This window comes from Alligator mississippiensis, chromosome 1 (genome assembly GCF_030867095.1).
Source record: "Alligator mississippiensis isolate rAllMis1 chromosome 1, rAllMis1, whole genome shotgun sequence".
Classification (NCBI taxonomy): Eukaryota; Metazoa; Chordata; order Crocodylia; family Alligatoridae; genus Alligator; species Alligator mississippiensis.
In genome coordinates this window covers 136,282,746-136,294,443 of record NC_081824.1, presented here as the reverse complement: position 1 = coordinate 136,294,443, position 11,698 = coordinate 136,282,746, and the positions used below count along the sequence as shown (strand labels likewise).

At 45.0% G+C, this 11,698-nt stretch overlaps 1 protein-coding gene across 4 annotated transcripts in view; it reads right to left on the bottom strand.

Annotated features, from left to right (window-relative positions):
• The window catches only part of SYNJ2 (synaptojanin 2), a 110,577-nt gene continuing 98,879 nt past the window's right edge, over nt 1-11,698 (bottom strand). For 3 of the 4 annotated variants that reach the window (XM_014596818.3, XM_019479800.2, XM_019479801.2), the window contains 5 exons: nt 10,609-10,743; nt 9,824-9,936; nt 8,871-8,979; nt 6,595-6,797; nt 1-3,340 (listed from right to left, as the gene is read on the bottom strand). In XM_014596818.3, the coding sequence (XP_014452304.2) occupies nt 2,552-3,340; nt 6,595-6,797; nt 8,871-8,979; nt 9,824-9,936; nt 10,609-10,743 (1,349 nt within the window). In that variant the 3' untranslated portion in view covers nt 1-2,551. The remainder of the gene's footprint in view (nt 3,341-6,594; nt 6,798-8,870; nt 8,980-9,823; nt 9,937-10,608; nt 10,744-11,698) is intronic. The other variant, XM_014596819.3, reaches the window with a different exon arrangement.

Here is an 11,698-nt window from a genome sequence, read left to right as displayed (position 1 = left end):
TTCACATTTCTTAGAAAAGAAATTTTAATTGACATAATTTACAACAAAAATAAAGTTTAAACACAAGCCACAGACTTCTCAATTTTGCCAACTGTTTGAAATTATTACTACCCTGAAAGGGACTCTGTTCCTCTTTCAGTGAAATTACTATGCCTGAATCGAAAAAAGCCTGGTGTAACTTGTAATTGCCGACTTGTAACAGGCAGCGTAAACACTTCACAAATTTGTCCCCAGTTGAATTTCTGTTTTGGGATTGGAAGACCATATTTGATGTTGTGGCTATAATCTCAGGTGTTTTGAGAAGCCTGAATGTTGGACTGGCTCCAAATCAGAAATGTCGTTGCTGCAGTGACCTTTTCTCCCTTGATGTAATGTATAGCCTCTGGTGGGCTCCCCACAGTAACTAATGTCCAAATGGAGCATTGGATAAATATAAGGGAAAAAAAGAAAGCAACATTTGGAAGAAGATCTAGGACAATTGGGAAGATCTGGGAATGATGCTTTTCCTAGGCTGATTATTTCTGCAGCTAGAACTATGGTATTCTATTTTTATTCCCTCACTTTTTCAAGTGTTGCAAGAATCTTTAGGTAAAGGGCAGGCTTGTGGAATGTGCATTATCCAGCCTGGCTGGTCTGTGATCTCACACAGCATCAATCACTAAGAAAACACTAATTAAGAGAGGAATCGGATGAATTCTGAATTTCCTTTCACAAACTATTCCGTTAATGCCCCTCATAAAATGCAATCAGTTTTCCATAAACTCTTGTTTTACAGCTAATCTTATGCAATGCGGCAACATATGAGCAATAACTGTATTTGAGCATATGAGCAATGACAGGCACTCTTATTCTTCCACACTGACATCTTGCTCACTGCACCAATACTCTGCCTTTATGTTTGAGAGACAAGTCTGGTAGAACTTGACTCCCAAGCCTGTTCCTAGTTTTATGTTCTGGTCCCTGATTATTTCCCCACTTGGGATCTCACTGAAATGTAGTTCTTGGCTCACGTTTATCAGATTTGCCTGTTCATTTGATGCAGCTACCAATGTCTCTCTTCTCAAAATGGGTGAGAGGAATTTTAAGCTGCAAAATGCCTGATGATATTAAGGGAAGTCAGAAAGCTAGCTCCTGCCATGCTGCTGGCTGCTCTACCAGTGATCAGCTGAAGTGAATATGGAGGTCAGTAGGAGGGTGACAGTTGTACATACAACTCCCTCTACCAGTTTTGTTTGTGAGACGACAGTCCCTTCCCAACTTCTCAGCATCGGTATTAATCTTTACCATCAGCAGCAGAAGTAAATTTAATAATCTGTAAGGCATGGTCTGCCCCTGTTATTTGTGCCCTGCCTCTCAGAACTGACGGTCTCAGTGAATACTCAACACAGCTCTCATGTACATGTACAAAGCCAATTTTTTACTTATCGGTGTTTATTATATCATTAGTAGTGAAGAATGAAGATGATACTTCCTTGCCACAGGGAGCAAGACTGTGACTAGTGCATAATCTTTCAGGATAAGAAGTTACATGCTTACGTCCTTTGTAACCAGCTGGGCCCTGCCCCTTCTCTCACCTGTGACTCTGTGCACAGTAAGTAAAGGCCACTGGAATGCACCTGCTAGCCTTTCACATGCGTGGTCCTTCCCAAAGTGCCAACCACTTGTCCTCTGTGCTGTTTGGTCCGTTAGCTATTTAGAATATGAAGGGGCTGAACAGAACCAGTTCAGAATGGGTGTTTTCCAAATGGAAAAGGAAATAACCGGAGGTCGCTTTTAAATATGAACATACCTCACATTAAAAGAAACCATGCCCTTGCAGAATAGCTGCCTGAGGTATAACTATTAGTAGTTCATACACTTGCATGGGATCCGTCCTAATCCCCTGTAGGTGCATTTGGATGTTTTAGATTAAGAACGAGAATTTCCTTCAAAAGAGGGCATCTACTCTGCAACCTCCTGACCACTCACCTAACACAAAAGGGTGGAGGAGTTTGGCTAGTGGGATAAATACTAAGAGATTCCAAACCTTGTATCCAGTTAAAGACCACAAGAAAGATGCATTTTAGGGCATATCTACGCAGGAACATATATTACTCTGATATGAATATATTCATATAGTTACATCAGTGAAGCTCTCCATGAGGATACACTTACTCTGCAATAACTATAGCAATATAATTATTTATACTAAGGCTTACTTAAAATGATAGAAATTGTGTGGATTATAAATTACACCTGTAAATGTTTTTCTTGAGGGCTTTTCATGCCTCATTTGCCTCATTGCATGCTCTTAAATATTATCTGTACCTGATATAATAATTTTTCAGCTGAATAAAAAAATAATTTAGGATAAAGTATTTTAGCAAGCTGTACAGTACTGCTAGATGTTATGCACTTGGTTTATTTCCTGGGGGAGTATTCTTTCTTTAAATGCAAAACTCATTTAAAACGTGGTTTTGCCACACTCGAGAATTCTTAAAGTAGACCTCTGTATGCAAAGAGAGTTGTATTTGTACCTAAGGTTTCTATAAGAGGAAAAAAATCTCAACTCTCAATTTGTATTCCTGTTCTTCAAGGTATTTCCATTTTGTTCTAAGACAAGCAGTGTGTTCAGCGTCTCTGCTAATGTGCCCTTATCTTCATCATCACTAAACGTAACCCAGTGACTGAAATCTGAGCCGGGGAGTTTCAGATCTTTGGGAGTGTGGACTGGAGGAGTACTTGGTACAGATGGTGTGGGATGAGGACAGGGAAAATCAGTGTCCAGGTCCAGAAGATTGGTATCCTCTGTAAGGGAGCTGGTGTCTAAGAGTGGTGGCTGCTGACTGCTTGTGGCAGGAGGGCCCTGTAGGTCAGCAATCAAGTCTGAAGGTGTTGGTGTCACACACTTGGTGCCATCGTTTTGAGGGCTGGCCATGGCCATCAGGGCTGAAAAATCGGACTGCCTGGGAGAGAGGATGTCTGAATCCTGGATGGCAGAAGGACTGTTGTTGTTGTTGAAATTGAGTGATAAGCCCCTGAGAAGCAGACTGTTACTACTCTGGAGCACGTGCAGGTGGATAGCAGCAGGGGCAGACTTCTTCCTTCTTGGTGGGATCTTCGGGGCAAAGGAGGAGTTGGGTGAATGCAGCATGTCTGCCTCCAGACTGTCTGGCGAGGGAGGTGGCCTCTCACTGCTCTTCCTTCTCTGAAGAATTTTCCCAGGCTGTGTTGTTCTTGGCTTAGGGACTGGAGTGACTCTTGTGGGGCTTGTGATGGTGCTGGCTTCGAGACAAGGATCTGGCAAGCCAAAGGGAGGGTGGTTTGTCTGCTGGTCAGACTGCTCTTCTGGAGACATGGTCTGAGAATGGAGAACAAAAGAAAGAGCAGTGTTTTAAATTCAGGCTTGGTGACAGCATGAGACCTGCCCTGGGGTTGGGAGGTTAATCCAACAGGGAGTGCAGTAGAAAAGACCTGAGTTCTACTGAGTGACTTACTGGGGGAAGCAGGGGAGGTTGAAGACACTGAAAAAGATATGGACCCAGAGCAGGCAAAACAGCAACTGCTTTAGAACAGATGCTGCTCAGTTCTCTTCTTCAGCATCACTCTAGCGTACCAGTATTTAATGTTTTATGTGGGGAATTAGGAACGTATGTCCTGTTCACTCTGTGTTAAAAATACATCCCTTTGTGACCATTCTCTTTCATGTTAAGTTTTGCTTGGGGGCCAGATCTTTAGTCCCTACAATTCTGATGCACTCTAAATGTCAGATCCTTTTACTGGCTCTACTATTGAAGTGCTAAATCATAAGTAAGGCTGAATTAATGGGCATTAGCACAGGCCCTCATGGGTCTCAAGATATGTGAGGCTTAAGGGCAATTAGTTTCATCTAACCCAGAGAGTGCATCAGTGGCTCCTCGTAATTCTGATGCTAGGGTTTAAATCTAAAAATACATTCTCGATGTGGAGTTTATCACTTTTTTCAATACCACATATCCCTCTTAGATAAAACCTCAAGCCCAAATTACTTTAGTTCCAGCTAATTACATCAGGATAGCTATTATTTCAGACTTCCCAGTCTCGATGTTGCTAAGTGAAACCACTTTAACTCTTAACTAGTCTCCTGCTGCATAGAAGGGCATGAACTCAGATGTTGTAATGTGATTCGAAATGCATCTTACATTGAATTCAGGATAGTTCTCCTTTGCTATTACATTGCTGTATTTGACTCGATGCGTTTCCTCCTTGGGTAGAAATGGGGAAGGGGGGAGATCCCTTTATAGTAGTGTAGGTGCTTTCACATAACTAACCTTGAAATACCGGAAGCTTCTCTCTGTGCTCTTTCAACAATGCTTGGTTGATGGGGACATGGGGAAACAAGACTGTTCCTTAAAATGTATGCATAGGGGAAAGGGGATGTCTGTTTCGTTTCCACTTCTTTTTTTTCTCTGTGGCTGTGTGCAGTGGAAAGCTGTTTGAATTCCATCTCTTAGGGGATGCTGTATGGTATCCTTCAGTGTGAGGTGAAATAGGAGCCTAAAGACTAACTTTCTGGCAGTGGGCCAGAGAGAAGATTGTGAAGGAATCTACCAGTCCAGGGGTTGGCAGCACTTTTGGCTGGATTGGCCAAAAACACCCCAAACTTGACCCACCTCAACTTGATGTGCCAGAGGCAGACGGTGGGAGAGCCGCGAGGGGCCTGATTCTCAATGCTGGATGTGGGTGCACGCGTGCCTCCGGGTGGATGGCACAGGAGGAGCCAGGGTTGTGCTGCCCCAGCCCCTTCCCTGCCATGCACCCCGAGTCATGTGTGCATCTGCTACTGCTACGGAGCTGGTGCTTGGGCTCTGGACCCTGGTGTGGGTGTTTGCAGCCTACCTGCTGCAACTGCCCAGAGCCCATGCCGACTGTGGCAGGCAGCTAGGAGGCTGCAAATAACTGCACCAGGCTCTACAGCCCTAGCACCAGCTCTGTGGTGGCAGCAGCTGCACACACACCTTGGAGCGGATGGTGGGGGAGGGACTGGGGTTGTGCTGCCCAGGGCCTTTCTCAGCTGTCTCCCCCAAGGCACGCATGCAGCTGCAGTCACCACACAGCCTGGTTGGGGTTCTGGAGCCTGGTGCAGCTGCCTGCCAGTGGGCAGCTGCTGCCTGCCACAGACACTGGACTGCTTGCAGCAGGGCTTGCAGCCTCCCACCTGCCTGCTGCAAACAGCCTGGGCTCTGTGGCTGGTGGCAGCTGCCTGGGGCGTAGGTCAGCTGTGGTGTGTCAAACAAAATGACCCCATGTACCATGTTCTGGCACACGTCCTGGGGGTTGCTGACCCCTGTACCAACCTATAGTATTTATACTGTCTTAATTAGTGTGGCATCAGGGCACACTCTCATGCTTTAATAGTCCTCTCAACAATGCTGTGAGGTGAGTGGGCATGTTTTATCCCCTTTTATGCTATTTTACAGGTGCAGGTCTGGGGTACAGCTAGCCTATGCAGCAGCTTCAATAAACCCTGGAGCCCAGGCTCCTTATATGGTGCATGGGGACAGTTAAATCCAGAATGGCCAATACGTGAGGCAAAGAGCTTCAGGGCAGCATAGTCAGCGAGTGGGTCCCTACAACTAGTTAACAGGGAACTACCAGGGATAGGGATAAGTGTTTACATCCCATCTCCTAGGTACCTCAGTCAGGGTTTCTAGGAGGTGCTGCCACCCACAGGGGGCCCACAGCTCAGAGGGCAAACCCACCCTTTCAAAAGACTAAGAGCAACTCTCTTCTTCCTTTTAAAAAGGTGGTGGCTGGGGAACCTGCCGCTTGTATAAAAGCCTCATAGCTCCTAGAGCACTTGCTGGGAAACTCTAGCCTCATGTTTAGGGTATTTGCCATGGGACAGTAGCCCTGGTTTCCTATCCCCTGTTGTTCAGGGTTCAGACCCAACCCACAGAGTCTTGTTTTGAAAGGGACCCTTTTCCTTACACAAGAACAAAATTAGTTGTGAGAGCTTTATTTTGAAAGCACCTTCTGCCAAAAATCCTCCGAAGATTTCCAAGCACCTTTGTCTTCACTTTGCATAGAGGTGAGAACTATTAAGATAAGATTCTTCATATGCCTCAAAACCCCCCTAAATCTCACTATTTTAACAGACTGAGAATTTCCTCCTGGTCTGTCTGAAAGAAATGCACTTATGGGGTGTTTCCAGATGTGGTGTGATCAGTAGAGCAAAATCTAGAAATGAACACAGGAATGAGGAGTCACTGCTTTGGGAGCTGGATCCTAATGGATTACCTCTGAAAATAAAATAGGGAAATGCAGAGGTGATGTAATGTCAGAGAGGACAGCAACAAAAAGAGGGGGATGGACTGAGGAAGAGCTTAATAAGGGTAGCTCCATTTAGTGACAGCTTGTCGAAGTGCCTGATGCTGGTCTATGAATATCTCTTTTATATGGGGTTCATTTATTGTGTATCTAGGTCACAGTGACTGCAATATGCAATGACAGTTTGGCAACATCTGGCAAGAATCAGTTTGAGCTCAAATGACAGGACTTCATGCAAACTGTTAAACAGCCTCCCTCTCCTGTGCATAACAAAAAGCGGGATGAGCTCTGCTGCAGCTGTCTTACATTTTCCGATTTGACTCCTGTCCTTTGCAGAGACACTGGCTTCTTAGCAGTTGGAACTTTGGGTGGTGGGCGATGGGGCACCAGTGCTGGTCCTGGTTGTGACCCCTGAAAGGATGCTGACTTTGCAATGCTGGGAAGGGGTTTTGGTTTAATGACAGTTTGGGTTCTTAGTGGAACAGGCTTCAGTGCTTCCTCTTGTACTCCTGAAATGGAAAAAAAGACAGCCAGTTGTTTGAAGCCGTCTGGAGTGTAGCATGAAGAGCTTTTTCTTTGATATGTGTGTGTGTGTGTGTGTGTCCCCTCACTATTAAAGGCTTGTTCTTCAGTCTGAAGATGAAAGTTTTGGAAATTAATGTGTAACTTTACCATGCACATCAATAGGAGGTTTAAATTCATGAAACCAGTTAGCAAAAAGCTTGTGTGTCCCTGCCCACAGTACTTCAAGCCCACACATTGTGTTATGCTGGTGTGTGTTGTAGCACTTAAGATGTTGCAGCTCGGGAGAGCTAGGCTCAATACCAGAGTCTGCCCCAACCTTGGTAGGTGACACTGAGCAAACAGCTTCTCCTTGTGCCTTAGCTTCTGCAGGAGATAATTCGAAAGCATGTGGAGATCTATGGATGAAAAGCCCTGTGTAAGAGGTAAGTGGTTGTAGAGCATGAAAATCCTAAAGTGAAGCCAGACAATTTAGTTCTCTTATCCAAGCCCAGGCAAAATAAAAAAGACTTCTTTTAACTTAAATGACAACCCTGTTCTGACCAGTCCACATGCCAGCAGCATCACAAGGTTCCACGACAGTGGTCTCTCAGTGACTGCAGATTACATTTGCTCAGTTTTACAAATGGGGAAATTCTCACTGCCAGCAATGCATATGGAGGACAGGATCTGGGAGTCATGCTGGAATCCTTCTGGTTTATGCTTCCTCAGCAATGGAAGCCTTTCACTTGCAAAGGACTTAGTTAATACTTTAGTTGCTGCGTGAGCTCCCTTAAGGGTGTGCTGGCTTTGCACTGCTGCCTGGCACAGTGAATAATCCTGTGATTTAAACCCCTCTGTGAATTCCAAGTTGCAGGTAATGCAGCTGTTGAGGAGGAAGGTGCCACTGGTACCCAGCCATTTCTCTGAGGACAGCTGGACTTAAAGACAGCAAACATGAAACAACTGTGTCCCAATCAATCACATGTTGTTTCTACAGTGCAGTTTCTTTCCAGACATCAAAAGGGAATGGGGAGCATAACAACTCAGGAGTGCATATCAGTTGTGACTGTTACCTATAGGAGCATGTAGAGGTCACAGTTAGAGTATACAGTTATTGATTGCCTAGAATAACAGAGAAGTAAGGCTGGGAGGGATCTGAGGCAGTCACTTGCTCAGGCCCTTGCTGAAGGCAGGATCATCTCTATCCACCTCCCTATCCAAACCTCCCCATACAAGTGCTTGTCTATCCTACTCCTAAAACTACATAACCTTGCTTTGCAATTACTAGGCATGTTGCCAAAAACATCAAGAACGCTCTCCCTGCCACAGGTAATGCAGGGGAGATGGGCATTGCCAATGTCCCACTGCTGCAAGGGCTGTTAAAATACACTTGAGAGATCCAAAGAAGAGGGCCATGTCCCCTATGTCCCCCTTACAGGAAGCAAAAACCCTTGCAGTCCAACCCAATCTGACCATGGGACAAAATCCTTCTTGACCCCAAGATGCGGTGATTGGTCTGAACTGGACAGGGTGAAATGCTGACCGGGAACATTGGGGCTTTAGTCCCAGCAGAGGGATTGGCAGAAAATCCCCAGCCTTGGCTGCAGCCGACACCCAATGTTTCTGATGAAGATGAAAAAAATACCCTTGACACCTGTAGTAACAGGAGGGGGGAAAAATTCCTTCCTGGCCCCATCTGGCAACCAGCAAGACCTCCACATCTTCCTAACCACAAAGGGGTGGGACCTGATTAGTTTGGCTCACTGGCATTCAACTATACATATCTAAGGTGTTCTTATCTACAGATACTGCAAGGAGATATTTTAAAGAGTAGATCAGGTCACTTTATACAGAAATAACTAAATCACCTTGAAACCAAAAAGGCTCATGTTATTGAAACAGACAATAACCCTTCCAAGGGAAATCTCACTATAACCCAAAGGCAGGGTTTTTTGTTTGATTTCAGCTTTTGAAAGGAAATGAGTCTCTTATCTGGGTGGTAGTTGAGGGAGGATGGAATAAACCTGGAGTTTTTGTTCTTTGGTGATTTTAAATTCCTGTTGGATAGCTCTGCTCACCTCCTTTTGCTTCCATTAGACATCTAATAGCTTCTTCTGCTTCCTGAGCTGTGGTGGTTTTGATCTGCTTGACATTATAAGGCTTGCTTATTCCAGTCCGGACTTTGGGCTTATGAGAATAAAGAGAGGAAAAAGAATTAGAGTCATCCTGCTGGAAAACAATGGTTCCGGGGCAACCCTCAGATCTGCAAGCTGTGCACTGTAGTGTGCCGTGGACCAGGGATCAAAGCAGGGTGTTTTTCTTTTTGGCACAGAAAATCAGCTTCCCTGCTTGATACATGCACCCCAATTTTGGGAGTCTGATTGGGGGGGGGTGCATGTTGTATGTGAAAAATACAGTATTGAAGTACAACTTCATCATGCCAAACTCAGGCTGCATCAGTTGTAAGTGATATAAAACTTACCTGTCCTGTATGGGTTTTAACCATGCTCACCCTCTACTTCCCCAGCCATCTGAACCATTGGGATTTCAGTACAATAACAAGTTAATTTGGGCCAGCTGGCCTCACAGCCCCCACCTGCTGTGGCCTCTCTGTTGGATGATTTGCAGGGGTGCCGTGTCTTGTCTATAGAGGCTAAATGTCTGCACAAAAGAGAAGCCACTGGCAAAAGGTTGCAGTGACTAAATCCAGCTAGTAGCAGGTAGTATAAGCATTTTAAGGACAGGAATGTTTGGTTTTTGTAATGTATGAATCTTCAAGTTGTGAAGGAACCCATCATTTTAACAGCATGTGGCCTGCATGTGGTGTGCATATGCATGTGCAACATGCTTTCTCTGGGGTCTCTGATTCTATCTCAGAGTTTCTGGGTCATCCCAAAACTCCACCTTTGCTGCTTTGCTCAGCCCACCTGCCTTAAGTTACATCACCTGCTGGCTGGTGTGATCAGACTATCTTTAGCAGATCATCCCCTTCTAACTGAGGTGTTTGGAGCTGTGATGATGGAGGACTCACTGGTTGCTGAGGTGCCCCTGGGAGAAGTTTTGCTGTTGCCAAGATGGAGCATAGGGAGTGTCCTCTTGAAGAGGTGGGACTGTCAGATGGTGATTTTTTGACAGATGTTCCAGCTGCAAGGAGAACATGAATGAATTTTCAAACTTGGGAGCCAGTGTGGTGCTTTCTCTGTAATGGGATGAAGTGTGTACCTCGTTTTAAACAGAGAATGAAAGAACCTCTCACCCTAGAATGACCTAACTTAACACCAAGAAGACAAGAAAAGCTCTGTTTCATTCAGTTTTATTCCAAACATGGAGAAGGGGGTGAAAACGTTCCCTGCCAAGTGGAAAAGGGTAAGATCAGACAGCACAAAATCCTTTTAAAATATCCAATAGGAATAGTGCGCACTAAAGTTAAAACTAGCAAGTGCCATGGGAAATGCCCAACAGATCATTTTCTTAAAACATTAAATCACTGAGAATAAATATGAGGATACCTAATAAATACTAGCCCCCAGGAAGCCAATGCATTGGTAAGGAACTTTGTATGCCATTAGGATTTGATTAAAGCTAAGAAAGGACTTTCATTTCAAGCATACCTTTCATTCCAGCCTATTTCACCTGTCATCGTACTGCAGCCACCTCCAGGGGGGAAATGCAGAAAGTGAAGGCAAATATGCCGCTTGTCTTAAAAATAAAAAAACACGGGCCTGCGTATTCATTGGTTTGACACTGGCAGCAACAGTGTGGCCACTGGGTTGTGCTGACAGAGGGGTGACTTTAAAAAAGAACGTGAAATCTTACCAGGAGGGGGAGGGCGCTGTGGGGGCGGTGGTGGGCGAAGCCTGTTTGGAACAGACAGAGATCTGATGGGAGAACGATGCCGGAAATCCCCACCCTCTTCCAACTCCTGCTTTAATTCAGCCAAGTCAGCATCGTCTAGGGGACAGTTCATAACAAGAAAAGGCTGTTTTTTAACCATCTGAAAAACTATGGTAGAGATGACCTAACTTGAAGGGTCAGGAAAAAGAGAACTGTGATTCAGATGCAAGACATGGTTACCCAACTAGAAGGCTCCACCTTAACAAGCCAGTATGACGCCCCTCTTTCATCTCTCTGTTTCTTTCTGTGATGCTTGCCCCAGGCAGCACACTCTCCACCTTAGAAACCCCCCCACTCCTCTTCTCAAATATGTTCCTGTCACTGTAACTAGTGCCATTAATAGCTCAAGCTGAAACAACCCACCTCTGACTTCAGGGTTGTTCACCCTACTAGCCTGGGTGCCCTCTAGGCAAAGCCTTTAGTGCCACTATAGCACACTGCCAGCTCCCAAGAGCCAGCCACACTGATACACTGTGATTCGCACACTCTGATGAGCCGTTAGTGATGACTGCAGGGATCCTGGTTTTCTCTGATAAAAAAAAATCCCCAATTTTCAGGTTAAAAAAGTAATCCAAAATCCACATTTTTCTGTGACTGAAATGAAACACCACTAATATACAGATAGCTATATAGTGGTGTTTTGTTTTAATCATGGAAAAATGTGAATTTTGGGTTACTTTTTTAAACCAAAAATTGGGGATTTTTTTTTTTTTAAATCAGAGAAAACTAGGATCCCTGGTAATGAGGACTAGTCACAGGCCAGTTCCTATGGCCTTTCCCAAGCACCTGAAGGCAGTCATGCTCTCAGGAAAGGCAAACTTGCCCCACTTGCTAAGTGGTGACAGAGCTTTCTCTGGCACAGAAGCAGGCCAGTCTCGTGGCTAACATGGAAGAGAACAACTGTCTGTTTTTTGGCTCTGTGCTTTTTAGCAGTGCTTTGGGCCTAGCATGTCTGCCTCTGCTTTATGTCCTTGGACTCTGCTATCAACGCCTGGCCTATTAGACCATCTTT